Source organism: Microcaecilia unicolor, chromosome 1, assembly GCF_901765095.1.
Source record: "Microcaecilia unicolor chromosome 1, aMicUni1.1, whole genome shotgun sequence".
NCBI lineage: Eukaryota > Metazoa > Chordata > Amphibia > Gymnophiona > Siphonopidae > Microcaecilia > Microcaecilia unicolor.
In genome coordinates this window covers 124,636,750-124,663,363 of record NC_044031.1, presented here as the reverse complement: position 1 = coordinate 124,663,363, position 26,614 = coordinate 124,636,750, and the positions used below count along the sequence as shown (strand labels likewise).

The following is a 26,614-nucleotide window of genomic DNA, read 5'->3' as shown; positions in this document are numbered from 1 at the left end:
AATCGCTTCAGTGTTCTGCTGTCCTCAATATCACCAGCTGATCGACCCAACAGGGAGTCCCCGTTTTGCTTCTGCTGCGTCAGGGTTTTTTTTTTGTATTACATCTGAGAAATTAATCCCGTGTCTCATGTGCTGCATAAAAAAACAAGCAGGTAACTGTCAGAGAGACACCAACGCCATTTTAAGGAGGATAATGCTCCTCTCATTCTCATTCAAGCCAGCCAATCAGCCTTCGCTAGCTCTGTCTTCACGCAATCAGTGGAACCAATATCATTCGAAGGAAAAATGTGTCTCATACCAGAAATCTTTAGAAGAACGCAGACCACTCGACCCAAACATTCAAACCGTCTGGTTCGGTCAAGTTGAAGAAAAATATCCACTTCTGTTCTAATTGCCACAACGCACGACCCATATCTCCTCTCCTTTGGGACGGTCTTATTTGTTCCAATACTGTGCATAATAGATTGTCAAACTGATGGTGTTGGGCTTCACAATGAGTCACTAGCGGAGCCTCCCGCTTCAAAAGTTTGAGACACGAGCAGTGCTCCATCAATCTAGTTTTTAAACTTCTCGTGGTCTGTCCGATATACAGTAAGTCACAGAGGCATTTAATTAAGTATACCACCCCTGCTGATTCACAGGTTGTAATAGATCTCAAAACACATTTCTTTACACCTCTGAAAGTGATGGCTACCTGGTTGCATTTAGTCATTTGACAGTTAGTATCTGTTCGTATCTTCATAATTGAAATACCGTTCTTAAGAGAAGGGATCGCTTGTCCTGAATAAGGAACCCATGAACCCGTATACCACCAAACTTCTAACCAACTTCCACAGGTGGAAAATGGGCACATGTAATTGTTATAGGCAGCATAGTATCTTTGGTAAGGCAACTCGCCATATCTGGTGTAGGCACACACATCAAGAGTCACGGTAATTGTCTCATTGGTAGGGGCCAGTACCACCTTGTAAGGAATCAAATGCTCTGGTCCTATTATCTGTGGTATGGAAGGTACCAGAATGATAGTCAGGTAATACAATAGGAAGAAAAGAATCGTCATGGCTGAGCCGGTTGGGGACAATCAAGCAAGAATAGTGCAATGTAGAAGTTACTGAGATTGGCTTTGAGGTGTTAAAAGACAGGAGTGTTAGCAAAATAGCTTATTGACTCAGGGCAAAGTAAGTGGTAGCTGACGAATAGTGAATATTATAAGTAAGAGAACTAAACTAAGGGTTTCAGCAATGACAGAGGTCACAAAGAGAACTATTCCCATATAAAACAAATATGGGTAAAGCATCAGGCGAGAGGGTATGCTGGAAAGACTCTAACAGTTCCAGCAGGGGAAATAGTGTATACCTCTATGGGATTATCTCCAACTATCCTAAAGAATAACCAGGGTCTCCATCCGGTGCCTAACAGGTTGTGAGTAGCCAAAAGTCCACTGATTCCTCTGTCTTGGGTCTGATCAATGGTATATCCGTCTGCTCTATTCTCAGTGCTATGCTCCCGTCAAATATAGAAAATATGTCGATTATATGTCTGCTGGGACCAATGGTCAAGGGGTCAAGCAGGGGTGCACACAAAGTCTGGAATCTGGTTATGGGATCCCAGTCAGGATTGTCTTCGGGCACGGGGTCCCAATGGGTCCAATCCTCGGTACTTTCAGTATCAAGGTCCCCAAATTCTCACTCTAAACTACCCTCAGAATCGAGTTCTCCAAACTCCCAAGGGGGAGATGGAGAGAAAGTGAGGGGGGGTGGTAAGTATGGTGGAGAGTACTGGCTACTGCCTACGTAGCACTGGATACTGTTTGCATCTGTTTCTGTCATATAAGTCAAAAGTTAGGCAACTGTGTAGTTTGGGCTAAGGCGAGTAACCGCAAATGACCCTCTACCATCAGGTGAAATGTTGTAAATTTCAAGGTGTCTAATCCCTATTTTCCTAAGGAAAAGCTAAGGACGCCACCCAGTACAATAGAGCTTGTAAGTGACCAACCAGAAATAGACTGGTTCTCCTGTTACTGGTCTTATCAAGGGTAGGTCACCCCGTTCTACTTTAACTATCCCACACCCGTTGAATATGGGGAATATATCTTCTATGATTCTTTCAGGGACAAAGCTTAATGTTTCAAGCAAGGGTTGACACAGAATATGGTACCTGTCGTTGGGGTGCCAGGAGGAATTATCACTTGGCGCTGGGTCCCAGAAGGTAGATAGGTCTATATCAGGGCTACTTCGACTCATGCAGGGGAGAGATAAGTCAAGTTAGGTGACTCAGGTAATATTGGATCTTTTGATGAAAGGAAAGAAACCAAATAAGAGCAAGGATTATGGAGATTGTAAAGTAAAATAGAGAAAGAAGGAATTCAGCCACAATTTCCCAGACCGTCAATTCGGGAGCAACCCGTTCCGGGTTAACCTTTAACCTTCAAAAAAGGTAGAATTGGCGAGAGTGGAATTGTGAAGAGAGATTTCAGAGGAAGCAGAATGGTTTGAGGGGCTGGAACTGAGTACAGCCGGAGTTGGTACAAGTGGGGTAGGGCGGAGTCTGGGCACAGTATCAGTCAAAGGAATGGGAACAGTACCATCCAAAGTAGAAGACTTAGGATGGGTAGGCAAGTGTTCAGTCGAGATAAAATTCTCAGTAGGAAGGATAGCTGTTGCTGTGCTATTACCAGGATAAGAAGTGTTAGTACGCAATAGAGTGCAACTGTCAATGGGGGAAGAACTGAACGTGGAATTTTCAACGGGTAATGTGGAATTATCCATGGAAAAAGTTTTCCAACGTAGAGTTCACAGCTAACAAGGTGATAGTGGACCCTGTAAGACCGTCAGGGAGTGCGGTGTCAAATGTGGAGTTTCCTTCTAACAGTGTAAAGTATGTACTAGTTTCTTTAGGAATTTCAACAGTTAGGGTAACTGTGAAATTACTGGAAACAGTGAGATTTTCAGCCGACAAGATGAAGTTATCAGTTGAAAAAGTATCACTGTCTGTGTGATTGTCAACCACTGATGTGTTAAGCTCAGTAGAGGCACTACCAACCAGTGTAATCAAGAAAAAGGTTATACTTAAACACAACACAATCAAACATATAAGTCCGAGGATGAACAGTCGTGCAGAGGAGCAAATGACAATGGAGAATTGCTGCACCAGGGAATACTCTGGTGTTGCAGAACTTTCTGTGCGCTCAGAAGAAGCGTCAGACCACTGGGTTAGGGTTTCGGAATGTTGCTCTGCTGGGGTCAAAAGAGGATTACACTGTTAAAGTGGCCAGGGTCTGGCTCTTTGATGTTTTCAAGGGCAGACAAATCAGCAATAGTAGGTTCTCGTTTAAGGACAGCGGGTGGTGGTACTAAGCAGATGACCTCTTGCAAGGGAATGTCCTCAGTGGAAAGATTCTTTTGCATTTAGGTAGAAGGTGGTAGCTGCTGAAATGATAAATGACTTCCATTTCCCAAATGCTTTATCCATCCAACCTGTCCAAGAGGTATCAACTTCAGAGTTAGTAGCAAGTTCCTCAGAAAACGAGATGAGGCCATCCAAAGCTCTGGTGATTGACCCATCTGGTGCCGTGTTGTTGGGGATAAAGGTACAACACTGGGTACCTATCTTACGGCACATCCCACCGTCTGCGGCCAACATTTGGTCAAGAACCATTCGGTTCTCGAGCGTCATCCTGCTAGTGGCATCTAGCTGTGCAGTTATACCTTGGGCAGCATCTCTGGTATCCTACCCTGGGTTCCACCCAACTCTCAGGGACTGTGGACCGGTCATGTCCCCAAGTGCTGAGGGAAACCTTAAGGCTGCTGCAGTGACCTATCTGACTCCTAGACAGATGTGCACTTCTGTCTATGGTTACAGATCATGGCCATGAACCTTTAATTAGTAAATGTCCCTATGTTCTTTCTTAAACCCAATTTCATTCTTTTCTTGCAAGAGGATCTTTGTCAGGAGAAATAAAGAGAGTGAGAGATAAAGTATTCTAAAGTGTTTAATACATACCCAAGCCAGGTTACACAGAAAGCATCAATTATAAGAATATACAGATATATTCTTAGGGGAGATATCTTCACGGAGTGATAAGCAATAGGACCTCCAGCTTCAGACTCTCATGTACATATCATTGGTCAGGCATATTTATACTCTTTTTATGGTCAGGATGCAATCAGCCGCAGAGCCGTGAATAAGAGAACCATGCAATAGGTAATGGAATAGATTAAAGTTATCAATAAAATAGACCAGTGTAAGGGGGGGGGGGGGGGGGGGGGGGGGGACATGCGAGCAGAAGGGAGGAAATATTTACACTTCTTAACCTGATTCTCGGGAACTACCCCTGAGGTATTAGCAGATCTGAATAAAGGTGTGCAGCTGAGATGTTCATAAAAAATAAATGAAACCTCACACAGTTGGAAAATGAAGAAAAATTCTTGCACCCAAAGAGAGGACTTACTACTACTACTTAACATTTCTAAAGCGCTACTAGGGTTACGCAGCGCTGTACAATTTAACATAAAAGGACAGGCCCTGCTCAAAGAGCTTACAATCTAAAGGACAAGTGAGTAGACGATACGATGGGGGCAGTCAATTTTGGGCAGTCCGGATATCCTGAAGGTAAGAGTTAGGTGCCGAAGGCAGCATTGAAGAGGTAGGCTTTAAGCAGAGACTTGAAGATGGGCAGGGAGGGGGCTTCCTGTTGCATAGCAAGGAATTGTTTCATTCTCACTTGGATTTTCTTACAGACATCAGGAAATATATGACAGAGTATTTTTAACAAAGACAAAGGATACCACCAAAGTAGATAATTTGATTATAAGTCCACAGATGTCTCTAATAATTCTAGACATTTGGAAGTGTCTTGAGTCATCATTGAAACATAATATACACTGTTCAAAGGTGGTAAAGTATTATCTGAGAATTTCAATATCTATCTCCTTCAAGTATCTATAAAACAAATCTTTTGGTGGAACTGAATATACTTGCGGGAAATTCCGAATCCTAATATTCAAATGCCTTATAGCGTTTTCTCTTTTCTTAATTTTCCTATGTATCACAGTTTTGTCCACTACTGAAGATGTTTGAACTTTTTAAAATGTCTTGAATTCATGTTCCAATTTATGCATTCTTTGTACCAAAAAGCTAGACTGAGCTTCAGCTCTTGAAATTTAACAACAGTTAACTGAGAAACAAACTGAGCAAACAGCAAGCACACCTTGTGCATAGATGCGACCGTGACCTAGATCTTATTCAAAGTGATCTCTACAGGCCTTAACAATGGAGGAACAGCAAGCAAAACTGAAGTTATTTTTGGTACCAATAGTTCCTTAGTCGCCACTGTACCAATCTCTACCACTTCCCCAACATCCAGGATTAACTGTTCAGCACCTGAAGAAATACACAAGACAGCACTTTCAACTGGCCCGAGTGTTACTCTGCAGAGACTTCATGACCATGCTTAGATCTACCATGTCATGCCACCTGAGGTTGATCTGGTCCCGAGGCTCGGATTGCAGGCAGTAAGTTAGGAGAAACAGAGCTCAGTGACACATTACTGCCCAAAGGAGAATTGCTTGCCTGTTGGAGACTTCAAAGTCCCGGATCAAACATTCAACATAGGCTGAATTTGGCATTAAGATAGGTGGGGAAACCTTAACCTTTCCCCTCTGCTTTCGTTAGGAGCTCTAACACAGCGTGTCAGCATGCCATCATGAATCATCTGTTCTTCAGGAAATTTATGATAGGAGGCAATGTCTTATTATGGATTGGTAACTGGTTAAAAGTGTAGGTTTAAAAGGTCAGTTTTCCCAGTGGGGAAAGGTGACTAATAGAGTGTTCTGTCAACATGCAGGATACATTCAGGCACACAAGTGAGTGATGTCATTCCACATTGACAGGATGGAACAACTCTTCTAGAGCTCAGAATTAATTGTAAAATTCTGAGCATGCATGACTCTTCCTGCATGCAGAGCACTGATCCAGTGATCAGAATACTACGAGAAAATTTTAAAATATACCAGCAATGTAAGACCTTTGAAGTTAAGATGATGAAATATTTTTAATAACTACAAGTCTTAAGAGATACCTGGGTTTCCTACCACATTAAAAAAGCATAGTACAGATTTGTCACCCTCTGATCACCTATCAATCTCTCCCTGTTTCTCAGCCCTCATCTACCTTTCCTCATGAGACTGCCATTGGAATGCTTTTATGTTTCACATATATATTCTGACATTGTCATCTTTTGCTCATTCCTGACCTGAGGAAGAAGGTTCTAGCCCAGGGGTTCCCAAACTTTTTCAGTTCATGGCACCCTTAGAGTCTGAGCAATTTTTCATGGCACCCCCACCAACCTGGCCACATGGGTCTTTGCACCCCTCCTGCCACATGGGTCTCTGCACACACACCTGGCCACATTATTTTATTTACTTAGATTTTGCTCACACCTTTTTCAGTAGTAGCCCAAGGTGAGTTACATTCAGGTACTCTGGATATTTCTCTGTCCCAGGAGGGCTCACAATTTAAGTTTGTACCTGAGGCAATGGAGGGTTAAGTGACTTGCCCAAGATCGCAAGGAGTAGCAGTGGGATTTGAACTGGCCACCTCTGGATTGCAAGACCAGTGCTCTAACCACTAGGCCACTCTTCCACTCCTTTTCCCTGCAGCCCCCTTTCCCATAAAGTCCAGCACACCATTCCCTGCAGCCCCTTTCCTCCCATAAATCAAGCCCACCTCTGCCTTCCCCAAATCCAGCATCGCTAGCTACCTTCCTTCCTGCAGGTCCAGGATCACTGCCGCTTCCTTCTCCTTTCCCCGCCGCCGCTGCAGTGCTTGAAGCTTACATTTTTGGGCCGTCCGCAATTGACACAGGCAGGTACCCTGGGTCCTTCCCAGTGTACCGCATCTGGCCCTCTCTGATGCAACTTCCTGTTGTGAGGGCCGAACGCGGAAGAGGGAAGTCCCTGCAGTGCCTGTGTGAATCACAGGCGGCCTGAAAATGTAAGCTGCAAGCACTACAGTGGTGGCAGGGGAAGAAGCAGGAAGCAAAAGAATCCCGACCTGCGGGAGGAGAAACAAGGGATTGATGTTGGATTGTGAATGGTGGGAGGGAGGTCAAGATGTGCCGCAGCATCCCTGAGAGTTTGTTGTGGCGCACCAGGGTGCCGCATCATACAGTTTGGTCATCTTGTCATTTCGGGCACCTTTTTGTGCCTTAGTCGTAAGAAAAACAGGGCTGGGTGAAAACGTCCAAGTGCTCGTCAGGGACGTCCTTGGGGTTTTTTTTGATTATGGGTCAAAGACGTCCAAGTGTTAGGCACGCCCAAGTCCCACCTTCACTACGCCTCCGACATGCCCCCTTGAACTTTGGCCTTCCTTGCGACGGAGTGCAGTTGGAGACGTCCTAAATCGGGTTTCGATTATACTGATTTGGACGTCCCTGGGAGAAGGACGTCCATCTTCCGATTTATGTCGAAAGATGGACGTCCTCTTTCGAAAATGAGCCCACTTGTCTGCCACCTGTATCTGTGAAGAGTCCATGACTGGCCATTAGTCCTCACTATCACATGCACTTAACTTGGGGGAAAAAAGGCTTAATATAAAATGTGTTAAAGAATTTTGCAGTAGTTTGCCTCTTTGCATGTGCTAATCACACGTTATTTATTTTTAAATATTTTTTGGGATGGGGTGTGGCATGGACGGAGAAAGGTTATGGAAGTGGTATTCACCTAGCACACTATGATTAGCTTGGGCTAACTGGATGAGGCAGACTTAACGCAGGATCACGTAGTGCCTCCTAAATAGGAGGTGGTAAGTACTCCTTCATTTATTTTTTGCAGGTTCCACGTGCTGATGGTAAAATTGATCTACAAAAAGAAAAAAAGAAAAAGCCCTATTTTAGGGCTGCATTACAGGTTGGCTTATTACAGGGGAAGTCCCATGTTAGATCATGCTAAAGCCATTTGTTAGTGCATTTTAGTAAAGGGGCCCCTTTATCCGAATAGTTACCCTTGTAATGGACTAAATCAACACTAAGGTCCAGAATATAGTAAATACTTCCCAAAGTTAGGAGTCATTCTAAGTACCAATCCTATAAAGATCACTTAGTGCTAAGCAACCTTTATAGAATAGCACTTAGCACAGATTCCCACGCCTAACCTTGGATTTAAGGAGTTATGCCTGCTGAAACCTGGTGTAAATCCTCATGTCTATCTGATGGCAGTTGGGCACATACATCCAAAAATTCTATAATATTGTGCCTAATTTTACGGAATGCTCCTGACCATCCCATGACCACAAGTTGCACACCATGAAATTTAGGCATGCATGTTATAGGATAGGTCATAAGGTATATGTGTAACTCCTAATTACTTCTAGTCAATTGGCAATCAACTCAAATTAACTGTTCTTAGCACCCGGCTCTGTGGGTTCTGTGGGTGCTTGAGCACCCCCAATATTGAGAAAATTCCTTGTATGTGTCCAGGGCGGGGATATTTCCATTGGGCTTAGCACCCCTAATAATTTTGAAAAGTTGGCTCCTATGTTAGAACCTAATTGACAGTTTATGCACGCATCTGAGAATTGCACCCAAACACACACACACACACACACACACACACACACACACACCGATATTTTGTTAATAATAATGACCAACAGCTTTTGTTGGGCCTGGCTGTAAATTCTTACTTCATTGGTCTTCCAGCACAATCAGAACTAACCTTTTGTTTGGCTATGAAGCAAGGGAGTTTCATTTGAAAATACTTGACATTTTCCTTACAGTCCCCTCCCCATGTTTCCCAACCATTGCAATAACAGTCCCTGGCCAGAAGACCACCAAGAGTGGCTCCTTTTTTTATCTGGGCTCATGTGGACCCTATGTTGGACCAGTAAAAGGGTAATTCTGAAAAGGTCGCTGAAATTTAGGTAATAGGATACTGTGTGCTAAGCACAAATTCTGTATCAGCAATTATGCGTGTAATTGCCATGATAGCGTAAGTGGGGATTTATGAGCCAACATTTGGCTGATATAAAGGTGTTCGAATAATTGTTGCAGTTTTAATTGTCATTATTCTAGAACCTTACTGTGTAAGTGCTGGGCACACTCCTCACCTGCCCATGCTCCTCCCACATCCACACCTTCCTTGAAGTTACTCGCTATAGATTTTCTGCGAAAAGGGGACCTTTATGAAGCTAGGCCAGTGGTAGTTCCGGATTGCCATGCAGTAAGCCCACAGTGGGCTTACTGCTGCTTAGTAAACGGGCCCCTAATTTTCTAAAATAGTGACTAAGTACAGTTATGTATGTAACTGCATATCAGTGCTAATGAGCACCAATTAACACCAACTATCAACAATTATTGGTTGGTAGTGCCAATTAAAGACTAATTTGCCAATTAATTTACACATATAATGCACTGTACTATAACCTGCGTACTCAGTTTTGTGTGCTATCTGTAAAAATGTATGTGCAAGATTATAGAATGAGGGGGTAAGTGCCACATTTGAATGTGGTCAAGAATCCCTACTCATAAGGGCCAATCCTAGCTGTCCAAGGAAGGAAAATCCCAGTGTATGAATCAAACCCAGATCCCTTCCATAGTTTAGGTTGATTTTCAAGCAATAAAGGCCATCTGCAAGGAAGGCTTAAATGTACATTCAGGATACATGAAGGATTCCAGATATGCCTGTACAATAGCATCTGGCTGAGATTTATGACTTCTCAGTCTTTAGGAAAGATACTTACTTTTTCAGATTACGGTCCTCTGGCATTTCTTATGCAACAGGAGGATTTTGCTTTCTCGGCTAAGGGAATTTATGAAGCCCATTCTCATACTTTTTCTGTCAAACATTTCAGCAATATAATTGATTTTGTTGCTCATTTTGAAAGCACATAGACTTACAAAGTTCCATAGTAACCGTAACTTTGTAAGTCTATGTGCTTTGAAAATGAGTCTCTTTATGTTGTATTGGTTTTTATCCAAGGATTCTCTCCCCCCCCCACCAAAAAAAAAAAAGTCAGTTTAGTATTGCATGACATCTTTAGAGTGCATTTTATGACTCTCTAACCTCAAGATCTGGGGATCCTCAATGAGCAATGATTTCTCTATGGAGAGGCAGTACTCTGCTGCGTAGATTTGCCACACTGGTTGTACAGGGTTCTGGAGCAGGATCAGCTGAGGTTGGGAGGGCATTGGCCCCTGGGATTACTCACTCCAACACTTACTTCCGCTCACAAAAATGCACAGATCAGTTCAGGATTTGTTCTGAACCCATAAAGTTTACTGAAGTCTTTTGGTGTTCAAAATCAATAGAAAGCAATAATCATGCAGAGTATAAAAATAGTACAAATAGAGAACACATTGTTTTTCCCTTCTATCCTGGGGCACAGGTAAACTCCTCTTCTCCTTGTAAGCTGAAGATTTCAATTTTCTCCACTTTCTTCCCTTTTTTCTCCTTGGAGGCTGGTCAGAGATACTGGCTGCAGGCATACTTTCCCTTGAAACCTGGGCCCCTACTACTACTTATCATTTCTATAGCGCTACTAGACGTACGCAGCGCTGTACACTTGAACATGAAGAGACAGTCCCTGCGCGACAGAGCTTACAATCTAATTAGGACAGACAAACAGGTCAAACAAGAGATAAGGGAATATTAAAGTGAGGATGATAAAATAAGGGTTCTGAACAAGTGAACAAGGGTTAGGAGTTAAAAGCAGCATCAAAAAGGTGGGCTTTTAGCTTAGATTTGAAGACAGTCAGAGATGGAGCTTGACGTACCTCTGGATGGAACTCTTGTCAGATTCCTTGTCTTTTTGGATACTGGACTCAGATATAGAAGCAGATATTTCTTCCTGTTGAAATCTGGACCCTCCTTGTCTCAGTTCCTAAGGTTGAATCCTTCTCTTCGTTTCCAGGATCAGTGAGAAACTTTTATTCTCCTTCTTTCATAAGCCTTGACTCTTTATTGTACTTAAGCAGTACTGGTTTTGATTGGTTTAGTCAACTTAGAAACAAACCGTGTGAAGTGCAGTTGCCTAAGCAGCCCTTGTCACTCCTCAGGTCCAGGTGCAATGGTTTAGCCAGCCTGTATGATATAAAGATTTAGGCAGTCAAAGACATGGAGTCACCTGTGTGCTTGGTATTTATACCAGTCACTTTTACCTCCAATATGAAGTCTGCATCCTACCATTTATTCACTGATAAGGAGAACTCTCTCAAATTCTAGAAAGAATGGGGGGTCCTTTTACTAAGGTGCACTGAAAAATGACCTGCAGTAGTGTAGGCTTGTGTTTTGGGCGCGTGTAGATCTAGTTTTCAGCACACCTGCAAAAAATGCCTTTTTAAAATTTTTGCCGAAAATGAACGTGCGGTAAAATCAAAATTGGCGCGCGTCCATTTTGGGTTTGAGACCTTAGCACCAGCCATTGACCTAGTGGTAAAGTCTCATGTAGTAACTGGGCGGTAATGAACTATGCGTGTCAAATGCCACTTGGCGCGCATCTGAAATTATTTTTCGGATGTGCATATTGGACGTGCGCCTAAAATGAAATTACCGCAAGAGCCACGCGATAGCTGGGTGGTAACTGCATTTTGGCATGCGTTGGGCACGCGTAGACGCTTATGCGGCTTAGTAAAAGGGCACCTGGGTGACATAAAAGGTCACAGTCCAATAATCTAGTAGAGCCACTAGAGGTCTCTACCATCTACACATGATAAAACCTTAGGGGTCTCTACAACTCTAAAATGCCCATTTCAAATAGGTTGCTTTCTCAATTTCCCATGTACTTTACAAAAGGCTCTGCCAAATGCCAATGGAGGTTTTGTAATGTATGTGTAAGGTAATGTAGGAGTGCATATATATATTTGCCAGCATAAAGCCATTTTGCAAAAAAAAAAAAAATATATATATATATATATATATACAGAAAGAGAGGCCTCAACTTGGCAGCTTCCATGTAGAAATGCTAGGGCATACATGTGTGAAAGGCAGCTCTATAATTTAGATGCCCACATTTATGTGCACCTTGCACACATAAATGTCTAAAATATTAGCACTTAGATGCTTGAGCATGCACTTACCCATGAAAATGCCAACAGGACATCTGAGGGCTATTCTGTAACGGTGCACTTAACTTATGTGGAGGGGCACTTAACTTACGTGAATGGGGATTCCTATCTCTAAGGGAGCCCATCTCTGAGGCAGGGGCGTAGCCACGGGTGGGCCTGGGTGGGCCCAGGCCCACCCATTTCCACCCAAGCCCCCCCCAAAAAAATAATGGATCAAAACCGCAACCGCGATCGCGATCACAACCGCAGCTTCACTTGAGTCTTCTTTTCTCTTTCCCCTCCCTCACCCCTGCCGTAAGCATCCGTTTAAATTAAGGGCGGGGCCAGCAGTGATTCGCTGAGCACTCCAGAGCCTTCCCTCTGCCACGATCTGCCCTATGGGAAACAGGAAGTTCCGCTGAAGAGAGCTGATCGTGGCAGGGAAGGCTCTGGAACAGGTCTCTTCATCTGTGATCAGTGATAGTGAGGGAGGAAAACGGAGTGAGTGGCTGTACCTGTAGGGTGGGAGAGGGACAGGCTGGAAGACAGTGGCTTCACCTGCGTGGGAGGTGGGGGGGGGGGCTTGAGGCCATAGGGAAGGGATTGGAGAGAGGTTCTGGACCTTCAAAAGTGTGGGGGGGGGGGGTTGGCTGGAGAAAAGGGAGAGATATTCTGGACCTGCAAAAGGGGGAGATGGCTGGCTGAAGGCAAGGGAGAGAGGTTTGGGACCTGCAAGGGGAGAGGTTGCTGCTTGGAGGGTAGGGAGAGAGTTTTGGATTTGCAAAGGGGGGTGGTGGCTAGCTGGAAGGAAGGAAAGGTCTGGACCTGCAATGGGGGGTGGCTGGCTGGCTGGAGGCAAGGGAGAGAGATGCTGGACCTGCAAGGGAGAGAGGCTGGGGGCTGGAGGAAAGGAAGAGAGTTGTTAGACCTGCAAGGGGGGCAGGCTGGAAGGAAGGGAGAGAGGTGCTGGACCTGTGGGGAGGGGGCTAGAGGATGGAGGGAAGGCCTGCAGGGGAGGCTTGAGGGAAGGGAGAGAGGTGCTGTACCAGGAGGAGAGATTAGAGGGAAGGGAGAGAGATGGCAGATCAAGGGGATGAAGGAAGAGGGAGACAAATTGTTTAACCCACAGTGGGAGAAAGAGCCAAAAGCTGGAAGAGAGAAGCAGAGTAGCTGGATAGGTGGGATCAGAGAGCAGAGAGAGACATTGGTGTGAGTGAGGAAGAAAGGGGAGATACAGAAACAGACGTGAGATGCTGTATTGGAATAACATATGAACACAGAGGGGTAATGCCTGACAGAGAGGGGGGAATGTGAGAATAGAGAGGCTATGCTGGACACTTGGAGGGAGGGGTATATTGTCACAGGGGAGAGATACTAGACATAGGGGACAATAGGAACTCAAAAGGGAGATACTGGGCATGTGAGGGCATAGGGACACAAGGGGTGATGCTGGACACAGGGGTAGGGGATAGAAGGGTGGTGATGGATGCAGGAATTTGAACATACTGGAGATACTGGACAAGGAACTATAGGGACACAGAGATGGGAGATGGATGGTGGACATGGAGAGTGAAGAAATGACAAATAGACAGGAGACCCTGGTAAGTGAATTAAGACAGAAGAAAGCAGAAACCAGAGACTAGAACCAAGCTGATTTGAAAAATAAAATAACCAGACATCAAAAGGTAGAAAAAAAAATCGTTTTTTTCAATTTTGTGATTAAAATGTGTCACATTTGGAATGTACATCTTGCCAGAGCTGGTGTTAGACATGGCTGGAGCCCAGGCCATAAATTTGGGAGGGAACCCCAAAGCCCATCACCAGACTGCACTGCCTTCAGCTTCCATCATGCTTGTGGCTCTCTCTGGCCAGGGGACCAAGAGCAATTGCTCTAGTTGCACTCCAACACCATCCCTGGCACGTACTATGTTTATATTTTGCACAGGAGGAAATGCATTTCTTACTGTATCTCTGGTATTGTATTGCATGCAAGGTTTGGCTTTTTGGGGTTTTGGTTATATTGATGTTTATACATTTTAGTCAATTATTCTATATTTGGCATTTTTATTCCATGTGTGTGATCGAGGTATTCTGTTAGCATGAATTTTCTATGTAGCCTTCTGTAGTAAGTTTGGTTTGTTTAGTTTTCCCAATAGATGTATTGATATTTTACGGCCCCACTGTAATATGTAGGGCAATGAATTTTTCATAGGTAGGATCCTTCTTTTGGAAGTTAGTGCTGGCATTGTAGATTTGCATTAGGTTATGCGTGACATTTTGTTTTAAAGATTGTTTAATTTACTATATGGCGGCTGTTGAGATTACGGTCAGTTTTATGGGGAAATGTCCTAACTCTGCTCTGTACCCATTGGGGGAGGGACAGGGGGTTCTGTGGATGCAGAATTTATTTGCCTTTAATACTAGACTATACTTTCTGGGATCATTTCTATAGCGTGTAACTGGAAAGATATGTTGAAAAGTGTTTGGTCTTGCTATACAGGCTAAGTATGTGTGTTAGGGACCCGAGGCTCAATGGAGGCGGAAGAGTGCAATCTCTTGTACTTCCCCCTGAAGCCTGCACTGCTACCCTTATTGAAGTTATTGGGAGTGGAGTAGAGCTGGAGCATGGGGTGGGGTATCAGGTGGCAAGTTTTTCAATTTCAAAAAAGTTGGCAACCCTGGTGCCCACCCATCTGACTTGTTGGCCCACCCAAAAATTGCTTTCTGGCTACGCCACAGCTCTGAGGACGTCCCCACGAAGGGGCGGGGCATCCCGTATTATCGAAACAAGATGGATGTCCATCTTTCATTTTGATAATATGGTTGGGGACGCCCAAATCTCAACATTTAGGTCAACCTAAGAGATGGTCGACCTAAATGTTGAGATGGTCGACTTTAGAGATGGACGACCTTGGTTTTCGCCGGTAATGGAAACCGAGGAAGCCCATCTCAAAAACAACCAAATGCAAGCCCTTTGGTCGTGGGAGGAGCCAGCGTTCGTAGTGCACTGGACCCCCTCACATGCCAGGACACCAACCGAGCATCCTAGGGGGCACTGCAGTGGACTTCAGAAATTGCTCCTAGGTGCATAGCTCCCTTACCTTTGGTGCTGAGCCCCCCAACCCCCCTCCAAACCTACTCCCCACAACTGTACACCACTACCATAGCCCTAAGGGGTGAAGGGGGGCACCTACATATGGGTACAGTGGGTTTTGGGTGGGTTTTGGAGGGCTCACATTTACCACCACAAGTGTAACAGGTAGGGGGGGGATGGGCCTGGGTCTGCCTGCCTGAAGTGCACTGCACCGACTAAAAACTGCTCCAGGAACCTGTATACTGCTGTGATGGAGCTGGAAATGACGTTTGAAGCTGGCATAGAGGCTGGAAAAATGTTTTTAAATTTTTTTGGGTGGGAGGAGGTTGGTGACCACTGGGGAGTAAAGGGAGGTCATCCCCGATTCCCTCCGGTGGTCATCTGGTCAGTTCGGGCACCTTTTCGAGGCTTGGTTGTGAAAACAATTGGACCAAGTAAAGTCGGCCAAATGCTCGTCAGGGACTCCCTTCTTTTTTCCATTATCAGCCGAGGACACCCATCTCTTACCTATGCCCCCGTCCCGCCTTCGGTACACTGCCGACACGCCCCCGTGAACTTTGGTCATCCCCGCGACGGAAAGCAGTTGAGGACGCCCAAAATCGGCTTTCGATTATGCCGATTTGGGTGACCCTGAGAGAAGGATGCCCATCTCCCGATTTGTGTCAGAAGATGGGTGTCCTCTTTCGATTATGCCGCTGATAGTGTGTAAATGCAAGGGAGGGGGTGTACATATGGGCAGAGCATGAGCAGAACTCCCAGTTACATGTGTAATTTACAGAATACTATGTTACAAAGATTACTGCTGCATTTAGGTGCCCACTGTTACGTGGACTTCTAAATGTTAGGTGCAGATATCAGGTTGTACTACTATTCTCTAGTGGAACCTGGGTACCCTGATGCTGTAATAGAATAGGCTCCTACTGTGTGCATTTGAGGTACCTAAATGGAAGTACCCATTGCAGAATTACCCCTGTGGTATGGCCACTTTACAAAACTATACCTGTAAATGCTACCAATTAACAAGTGAGATGGCAATAGGTTTTTTTTTCTTTTAAATACAGGGATTATGGATAATTCATGTAAAGCCATAGCTGGAACAAACATGTTTTAAAGATCTGTGCATGCCTTTAAACTGATTCAAAACACGATGGTTAAATTTGTTTGCCTATAAGTGTATGCCCATTATAAGATAGGGTATACACAAATATGCATATACATTATCAGCCCTCTCAAACCATACCATACCATGCACCCTTAAGATCTCTGGGGCTGATATTCAGACCACGGGAGATAGCTGGACTTCCTCCCGCGGTCGGTGCTCAGCCCAGATATTCAATGCTGGGCCATTTCTGGTGACCGTCATTGAATATCTGGTTTATTTTTGGCCGATTTAAGCTTAACTAGCGGAGTGTGGTAGCGAAATCGATATTAAGTTTAAACCGACCAAAGATAGGCCTGTTATTTTGGCAGCCCAATTTGACAGCCAAACTTAGTTGGCAATATGCTGAATATTTGCGGATAGCCAGCTATATGACATGATAAAGCTGGTTATCCGCTATGTGCTGACCGGAAATATTCAATGGGAGATAACCAGCTGTCCCCAGCTGAATATTCACAGATTGCCAGTTAAGCTATTTAACCAGTCAGGAGTCGTTCCTGGCTGGTTAAATAGCACTAAATATCGGGTGGGCTGTGACCTGGCAATTTCCAATGTAAGTAGCAGCTTTCTAAAATCACTGTTTACACGTGTATATGATCTGCATGTGCAAATGCTGTTATTTATATGTGGAGATGTTTTTCAAATGATCTAAGACTTGCATGTATGTGTTAGTGTATGTCTTGCAGTTGCTCTGAAGGATAAGAGATGTGTATGGAATGAAGGTGTAGGATGTGTGTGTTGGTGACTGGGTGAGTTTGTGTCATTGGGTAAATCCATTACCTTTTTTCCCTTACCACTAATGTGTTGGTCTTCCATCCCAAATTATTTCAGCTGGTCTGCTTTCAAGCCACTGTTCTCTGCCTGTGAAGGTGTCAGATGGATGGACAGAAATTAAAAGCATATGTGCTTTTATTTCATGGAAAATATTTTCTTCCACAACAAATACAATTTTCCACATTAAATATTGAATCTAACAGATTTTAGGACTGTTTTGAGGTGTTTTAAAAATATACTCTATATAAATCTATCTGGCATTTACTGTAAGGTAAATTGTGAACCATAGTCAGTTGCATTTTTGCATATCTTTGAGTTACAGGCCAAGCAGAACATGATTTGATCACTTTTATTCACCCAGTGGGAACATCACTTCTTCAAAGACAAGCGGGGCAATGCAGACACACTTCCTAGTGATGTCATCTGCCGGAGCTCTTCCCAAGTAAAACAAACAAACAAACAAAAAAAAAACAAGTGAAACTTGTGTAAGCATGCGTGGGGGATTCCTGCTCAGTAACTGGGATTCCTCAGTCTTTCATTCATGAGACCTGGCCAGTCATGCTCTCCCTCAGCTCTCTTTGTAAACTAATTTTTACATATTTTCAGTCAAAGCAGAGGAAAGAGCATTTAGGATATCTCTGTTTAAGAAGCAACGATCCAGATTTGGATCCTTTCACTTCATCATCATGTGGGTTCCTTCAGCCTTAAAATATACCTCAACTTCGGACCAGCTTCAGACTACTGGAGAGAAGACCAAACAAATGGCTTTCAGTGTCACCCTTCCTGCCCACCTAGTTGCAGTTTCCTCCAGTGGCGTAGCCAGACAGTCAATTTTGGGTGGGCCTGAGCCCAAATTGGATGGGCACAACATTTTTTCTGCCCCTGCCCTACTCCCACATGTCACCTCTCCCCCAGCACTTCACAACTCAAAATATAAGTACTTTAGCTCGTGAGGATCCCCAAGCTCTGCTGGCGGAAGACTTCCTCTGAAGGTGGCCAGAATTCCATTTTACCAAGTTTGGCAGGCAGCAGCAACATTCCTGAGCCACTGATGTCGGCACCCTACGCATGCGTAGTTGTCAATGACTCAAGGATGGTGCTGCACTCTATAGAGCTTGGTAGAAGGGAATTCTGACTGCCTTTGAAGGAGGTCCTCAACTGGCCATGCTAGGATATCCCCTCCAGCTATAACAAGGGTCAGAAAATAAAAGAGGGGGCCCTCCCGATCCCTGCCTGCCCTCTAATCTCCCCACCTGCCATTACTATCATACCAACAGACCCTCACCAAATACAAAACAAGGGATCACAAAAATAGAACTGGGAACCCCAAGAAGTTAAACTTGGCATGTTCTGCAACACTGGAGAAACAAAAACATATATGCACTATGCACATTTCCCAAAGCTAACATACTACATTTAATAGATTCAAAATAAAATGCTTTTTTGTACCTTTGTTGTCTGGACATTTTACTTTTCCATTATGTTGGTTCCAGTATCTCTTTTCCTGTCTGTCTTCTGCTAATTTTCCTTCAAGCGGCTGCTGTCCATTTGTTTTTTCTCCTCTCTCCTGTCTTATTCCGTTCCTTCACTACACCTACCTTTGACATATTGATATTTCCTTTTTAGCTTTTTCCTCTCTCTTTTGTTTCTTTATTGCCTCTCTGTTCACTCAAATTTCACCCTCTCATCCTTCTCCTTTTTTACTTTTCAGCTACCTATTAATTTCCATCTCCTTCTCTCACCCACTAGCTGTCCCATTCTTCATCTCACTCCTTCCCCCAGCCTTTCATTTCCTTTCATCTTTAATCAACTCTCCATTACCACTTTTCTAACCCCCCATAATCACTTTCCTCTTCTCATTTGTTTCCTTGTCACCCCCACCCCCTTGGCCTCTGCCAAATAGTTTCACCATTTGCAACATCTTTCTCCCTCAAACCTTCTAGCCTAGTGCCTGCTCCCTCTTTCTCCCCTCCCCATCCTTGTAGCCTGATATCTCCCTGTCCCCTCTACATATCTCAAGCATCTTCCGGCCCCCTTCCCTTGTGGTCCAGCATTTCTTCCTCTTTTCCCTCCTTCCTACTGTCTAGCATCTCTCCCTCACTCCTTTCTGTCCCTGGATCCACAGTCTCCCTCTTTTTCTCTTCCCCCTCCAGTGCATATCTCTCCCTCCCTCTCATCCACCCCCATGTTCAACCTCTCTTTCTTCCTCCCTCTCTCCTACTGTGCACATCACTCTCACTGTCTCCCTTCCTTGTGCCCTTGGTCCAACATCTCTCTTGTTCTTCCTTCTTCTTCCCCATACAGCATCTCTCCCTCTCTCCTACTTCTATGTCCAACATTTCTCTCTCTCTCTCTCTCTCTCTCTCTCTCTCTCTCTCCCTCTCTCTTCTTCTGCATCTCTTCCTTCCTCCCAGTCCACATCCAGCATTTCTCCCTCTCTCTCCCCATGCATCTCTCCCTCCCCCTCCATCCTCACGTCCAACATTTCTCCCACTTTCACCTCTACCCCCCTGTGCAGCATCTCTTCCTCTCTCTCCATCCCATGTAGCAGCTCTTCCTCCCACCCCCACCTCCAACAGTTGTCTCCCCCAACCCATGTATCATCTCTCCCTCCCATCCCATGTCCAACTTTCTCCCTCACTCCTTACCCCCCTGTGCAGCAACTCTCCCTCCCATCCTAAATAATTATTTTTTCTTACCTACACCCCATGCAGCATTTCTTCCTCCCTCACCTCAAAAATTTAGCCCTCTCTCTTCCCTCCCCCATGTGCAGCACCTCTTTCATCCCCTCCCCTCCATGCAGTTCTTTACCTTTGTGATCCTTTGTCTGAATCTCCCCTCTCCCTTCACAAAAAGGTATCACATCAGCTTGTCCTCCCACTCATTGAAGAACTTCTGCTTCAGCGTCTTTCACTGCTCGGTCCCTGCAGCATTCTTTTTTTTGCCCGTCGCTGGCAGCGCTGCGATTCACACAGGCTGCTCCGCTCCCCCTTGTCACGTCCATCTGGCCCTCTCTGATGCACTTCCTGTTTTCGTAGGGCCAGATGGATGCTGCAGGGGGGAGCGGAGTGGCCTCTGTGAATCGCAGCACTGCCGGCGACGGGCGAAAAAAAGAATGTTGCAGGGACCGAGGCAGCAGTGGGGAGGAGAAGAATTTCAGGCAGGCAATACTCTCGGACCAGACCCAAAAGCAGCGAGGGATGTTGTTGGGTTGGGGCTAGTTAGGGCGGGTGGGCCTGGAGCAAAGGTGGCTGGGCCTGGGCCCATCTAGGCCCGCCCGTGGCTACGCACCAGGTTTCCTTACTGATAGCAGTGAAACCAAGTACTTCAAACAGCACACTTTATTTATAACCATTTAAAGTTTTACAGGCGATAAAACAACTTGTCGGAAATACAGAGAAAATAATATATAGGAATTATTTCAGTCAGGTAATTCTATTTTCTTCCTTAGACCACTAAATAGGGAGAGTGAAACAAGACAACAAGATCAATTAAACAGTAAACAGAAAAAATAACGTGGTATTAACCTGATTATCCCCAGATATTACTCGTCTAATTCATTATTCCACATTGATCATCTGGTTGGCTTCTTCAAGGCCAATACAATGTATAGTCAAATCATTTCATTGAAAACATACTTAATGTCCAATATTAGTTAGAAATAATAGATCTGATTACATTCTTTCTCTTTTAAAAATCAGAAGTTATTTAACAATACATATACTTAAGTCTCTAATTCATATCCCACAGATTAAAGTAATCCCAGTTTTCACAGGCTTCACTCCTTTTAAAGTAGTAATTGAGGAAATATTTCTGAGGAAAACTTTAGGAGTCATACCCGGAACTCTGGGAAAAACAATAATCTCGATATTAATCATCTATAATAATATTCATTTTATTATTCAAAGTTTCTGGTCTATTATCATTTTCAAAATCATAACCACTTCTTCCTCATGTAGAATCATTTGTTATATCAATTTTTCACTCTGAAAGGGTTCAGTTAAATTGTCCATGTAACTCTCTAATAAAATTATATCTGAAACAAAATGATTTACTGCCACTGTTAGATCCCGAAGCGCCTTCCAGATGGTATTCAATGTAACCTCCACGGGAGCCAAAAACTCCAAGTTGATTTCTCTTAGGTGTTTAGGAGTGGTTCCACCGATTCGGGTTCTGCTGTAAACATCCTCCGTTTCAACATATGCCTCTAACTCACTCTTCCACTCCTTTGGACATAGTGGTTGAATAATTCGGGAGCGATGGAGTTGTTTTTTCCAGGTCCAAAAGCGTCGACGCTCCTTCGCCGGCACTAATCAAAGGACTCGCCAACCCTTTCATCTGTGGGCACTTCGTCGCGCAGTGGTCCTGCACTTGCTGCTCAGGGGACAAAACGCTGGCCATCGGCGGCTGACCACCGGTTGTCCCTTTCCTCTCAGTTAAGGTAACTGCAATTCTAGAGAGGAAATTTACGTAAAAAAGACGAAACTTCAGAGGGCAGCTGGGCCATTGGGCATACCAACTTCAGGTCACCATCTTACCACTCTCCCAGTTTGGGACACTCTTTGGTTTCTCCTCAGAGGCCTGTCTGATATGGGTAACCCTTCAGCATAGCCCTCTGAGTCATTGAAACACAGAAGCCCCTCCACCACTACAAGGTGGTGTCCCTTCGGAGGGGTAACATATTGCCTTGTTTTTTACCTAGTTCATACTCACATACTGTTGAGCAGATTTTGCATGCACTCAGTTGCAGAAGATCATTTTTATATTATTTCAAAAGAACTGAGTCAATTTGACATTTATGTCAGTTTTTGTTGCATTCAACCCCAACAACCTAGGCTTACCAGCCACAAAGCACACCATCTCCACCTAGATTTCTGAATGCATTAACTTATGTTATCTTCAAGTAGGAAAGATTTTCCCCTCCTAAGATTGGTGCTCATCTCTGTGTAAAGGCAAGATTTGTAGCCAACCTTTGAGCCACGTCATTGGCTAATCTCTGCAGAGCAGCAACTTAGTCCTTGGTTCATAATTTTACGAAGCATTATTGTCTAGACCCAGCATTTTCCCAGGACATGCTTTTTGAATAAATAGTCCTACACAACCTGTTTGCTGTTTAACTCTGATCAGTGGAATTGCCTGGTCACAATTTGTAAAGTTAGTGACCTGTAGCTTGGGATTCACCAGGAAGTGTGCCTGCATTTCCCTGCTTGTCTTTAGAGAATATACACAACGTCAATTTAGACAAAAACTGTTATATTGCAAATAACATCGAGAATAACTTATATAGGCTGTAGAGGTAATCTCATATCATTTTAGGACATTGCATATCAACCTATACAGTGGCTCCCAGGTCAATGCAAATTTCTAATCATCGAATACCTCCAGCCAACCGGTAGTGTTTTATACTGATACTCTAATTGCGTTTCAGCTGTAAATAGCTTCAAACATCCTACCGTTCAAAAAATCAACATTATTGCAATGTAAAAGCAAATAATGCACAGATATAACTTAGCTTAAATGCTCCCGCCTTGGTATATTGTCTTCCGTGGCTGGGACTTAGCTGGTTCCATCAAAATTCTAGTGAAACCTCATTGGCAACACCGATACTGTGATTAGCCCGACAGGACCCTGTTTCGCGGTCTCATGCTTTGTCAAGGGCATCAATCTCTGTAAAAACGGAGAAAACTCAATTTACCAACAACGAATTGACAGACTTACTTATTGTATATCAGGTAATGCTGGCGACTGGACCTACAGCAACAGTACTTCATCCCTAAGGTACGCCGGTTTAAAATGGCGGCGGCGTTCAAGTTATAACAATAGTAAACTCCTCCCATTCTAACGACGTCACAATCAGCTGATTAGTACACAGAGGTTGGTTCAAAAAAAACAGTTCCAGTGGAGTTGGGCATTTAAACCTAAAGGCTCCACCGTATTCAGCCGAAAAATCCATCTTGTTTCCCTTTGAAGCAACAGTCTACTGATATTGCCCCCACGTGCATTTGGTATAATGCAATCAATCACCATGCACTTCAGCGACTCACTGGAATGTTGTTTCATGAGGCAATGTTGAACCAAAGGGGCTCCAATTGTTTTGGCAGATATTCTTGATCTATGTTCGACCATTCTTGCGTTCAAAGATCTATTGGATTTGCCAATATAAATTTTATCACAAGGACATTTGATAAGATAAATAATGTACTTAGTACGACAAGTTGTTTGATGTTTGAGATAAATTGTTTGTCCATTATAATGAAATTTATCTGACTCGATGGTCAAAGGACAGGTTTTGCATCCCTGTTTGTTACATTTTTTGTGACCACCAGGTATGATGGATCTATTGGTTGTGGGATCTGGTAGATCAGCTGGACTCAAAAGCTCACTCAAATTACGAGCTCGAGAGAACGCCATCCTTAAACGATGTCCTTCAAACAGTGGATGTACTCGCATAATATCCCAATTTTGTTTAATGATATGCGCAGCGGCTTCTCCGCCCTGGGTATATCTCATAATAAAAGTCATCACCGGATCCTCTTGTATATCTGGTATCTTATTCTGTAAGAGTAAATCACGGTTCAGATGTTTAGCTCGTATATATGCTTTGTTCAAAATTGCCTTTGGATAATTACGCTGTAATAACTTAGAGCCAAATATATTGGCTTGTTGGCGAAAATCCTGTTCATTTGTACAGATCCTTTTGTAACGCAAAAATTGTGAAAAAGGCAGGCTTTGTCGCAGAGTTTTTGGGTGACAACTTCCATACTCTAAGAGCGAATTCCTGTCGGTAGATTTAGTATATACCTTTGTTGAAAAGCTGAATGCTTTTAGAGAAATTTCTACGTCAAGAAAATGAATGTTAGTGTCTGAGAAGGATACTGTGAATTGAATCTGTGGATGGCAATTGTTCAGCCAAGACTGAAAATTAAATAGTTCAGTAACCGTACCCTTCTGAGACAAAACTGAGCCATTTAATTGAATAGTTGTCTTTAGAGAAAGCATAGTTGCTTACCTGTAACAGAGGTTCTCCATAGAGAGCACAGGAATGTAGCCACACTTACCCCTCCCACTTCCCTACTTACATTACAGATTGTCTTTCTGCTTCACTTGGCAATAGACTGAAGTCTGGAGGAGTCATGATTACTGAGTGGGAATCCTCCATGCATGCTTACACAAGTTTCACTTGTTTTTTTTACATGACGAGAGTGTGACATCAACAGGAAGTGTAGCTGTATTCTCCTGTTTTATATGGAGAACCCCTGTTACAGGCAAGAAACTATGTTTTCACAGCTATTTGTTGTTAATTTCAGACTGAGCATCATTAATTTTATCTTTATTATTTATATTATTGCTAGGTTGTTTCTTTCCTTAGATATATAAGAATTGTGAAATCTTCTCTTATCTATAAAGATTTATTTTTATTTGTATTTTTATTTTCAGAGTTAGTTGCAGGTGTTCCTAGAGGAGCACAGAACTTTGGATATGTAAGTATTCATATTGCCATTACATATGTTGTGTCAAATAATGGAAATTTCATCTACAGTACAACAGATGCATCATTAATTGCAGGGAATTCATTGATCTCTGCCTAAAACTCAATTACAGGACCAATATTCAAAGGAGTCTAACTGGGCAGAAGAGTCTCCTGCACAGTTATTCCCTGTTAAGCTGGCCAGATATTCAACAGCACTTAACCGGGTGGTGCTGCCGAATGTCTCTGCTAAGCACTCATTTGGTAACCAGCTAGGTTAGGGGCAATCCTGGGGCAGAGTTTGACTGGAGCCACAACTTAGCTTGTTAGTGGTAATATTTGGTCTGCTAACCAGCTAAGTATATAAAGTTAAGACAGCAAAATGACTGTCCTAACTTTATATGTTGACTTAACTGGGCATCAATCTCAATATCCACTAGTGCGCGGTTAACTTCTGGGTCAGCTCAAATACTCAGATATTGAATGCCAGGAGTTATGTTTGTGCAGCGCTGCGTACACCTTGTAGCGCTAAATAGTGGTAAATAGTAGTAGTAGTTGCACATGCTCCAGCATTGGAGGAGTGGCATAGTGGTTAGAGCACCAGTCTTGACATCCAGAGGTGGCCGGTTTAAATCCCACTGCTGCTCCTTGTGATCTTGATCAAGTTATTTAACCCTCTATTGCCACAGGTACAAAATTAGACTGTGAGCCCTCCAAGGACAGGGAAATACCCAGTGTACCTGAATGTAACTAACCTTGAGCTGCTACTGAATAAGCGGTGAGCAAAATCCAAATAAATAAAAATATCCAAGGTTAGTTCAGCCTGTGGCTGTGAGCATCTTACAAGCTGCTTACCACCCCAGACTGACTATTACCCCCTACGTATATACAGGTAAAGGACAATTCTATAACAGGGTGCTTACTTACACACCATGTGTGCATATAAAATTACAAAATACTTGTACTTTCATGGGTAAGTGTACATATACCCCCTAATTCTATAAAAGTTGTTAAACATTGCATGTGCAAATTAGGTTGCACGCCCAATTTGCGTGCACAATTTAATTGGATAGCAAGCTAATTAGCACTAATTCCTATACTAGTTCAGCAAATACATTCGATAGGTGGCTATTTTAGTCACCTTTGCAATTTCATCTAATTTTTGAATTACATAGGGGCCCTTTTACTAAGCTGCATTCGGTGCTAATTATGCCTAATGCACAAAAGATGGAGTACAAGGGATGCACTACAGAGTCACATGGTAATTTGAGAATGTGCACGCGCTAAATAATTAAATTTTTTTAAAGTAGTTGCTGACAGTAGTGTGTCAGGGGCAGAGTGAGCGCTCCTGCGCTAATCAATTTCCGCACACTAACTAGTTAGCGTACAGATAATGCAGGAGCCCTTACCTCCTACAAAAGAAGTGTCAATAACAGCTCCTTCTGTAATTTTTTAAAATGGCCACATGCTAATAGCAACTTTAGCACATGGCCATTAATGCAAAAAATTGAAGATCAGAGGTTTTATGGCTGTGGTAAAAATGGCCTTAACACGCAGGAAAGACCCATGTGAGGGCATACTAAGGCAAATAAAGAAATAGAACAGAATAATCAGGCCAGAGGTCATCAACCCAGTTCTCGAGGTACACCCATGAGGATATCCTGAAAACCCTTACTGGCTGAGAGTGCCCCGAGGACAGGGTTGAAAACCCCTGGATTAGGCGTGGCCATTTATGCCAACTAAAACTTGATATAAATATCAACGCCTACGTTACACTCACAGCAGTTGTATTCTGTAACCCGACACGTAGTTTTCGGAATGCCCACAACCTTATTCTTATTCCACGCCAATAGCCATACCCCCTTTTCAGCAGCATGCATTACAATTTACGCGCACCACTTTGCAGAATATGCTTAGCAGGCAGTGTGCTTAAATTCTAATTAGTGGCAATTAATGCTGATAATAGCTTGTTAACTAAGGGGGTCTTTTACTAAAGGTTAACTTGAGTTATCTGCAGCAGGTCCCATTTTATTCCTATGGGCCCTGCTGCAGATAACTCGAGCTAATGTTTAGTAAAAG

General features: G+C 43.6%; 1 protein-coding gene across 2 annotated transcripts in view; it reads left to right on the top strand.

Moving 5' to 3' along the window:
- The window catches only part of ITGA8 (integrin subunit alpha 8), a 521,482-nt gene that overhangs the window by 124,917 nt on the left and 369,951 nt on the right, over positions 1-26,614 (top strand). For both annotated transcript variants that reach the window (XR_003941853.1, XM_030199982.1), the window contains exon 9: positions 24,505-24,548. Coding sequence is in view for 1 of the 2 variants with exons in the window: in XM_030199982.1 (XP_030055842.1) it covers positions 24,505-24,548 (44 nt within the window). In the remaining variant the exon portion in view is untranslated. The remainder of the gene's footprint in view (positions 1-24,504; positions 24,549-26,614) is intronic.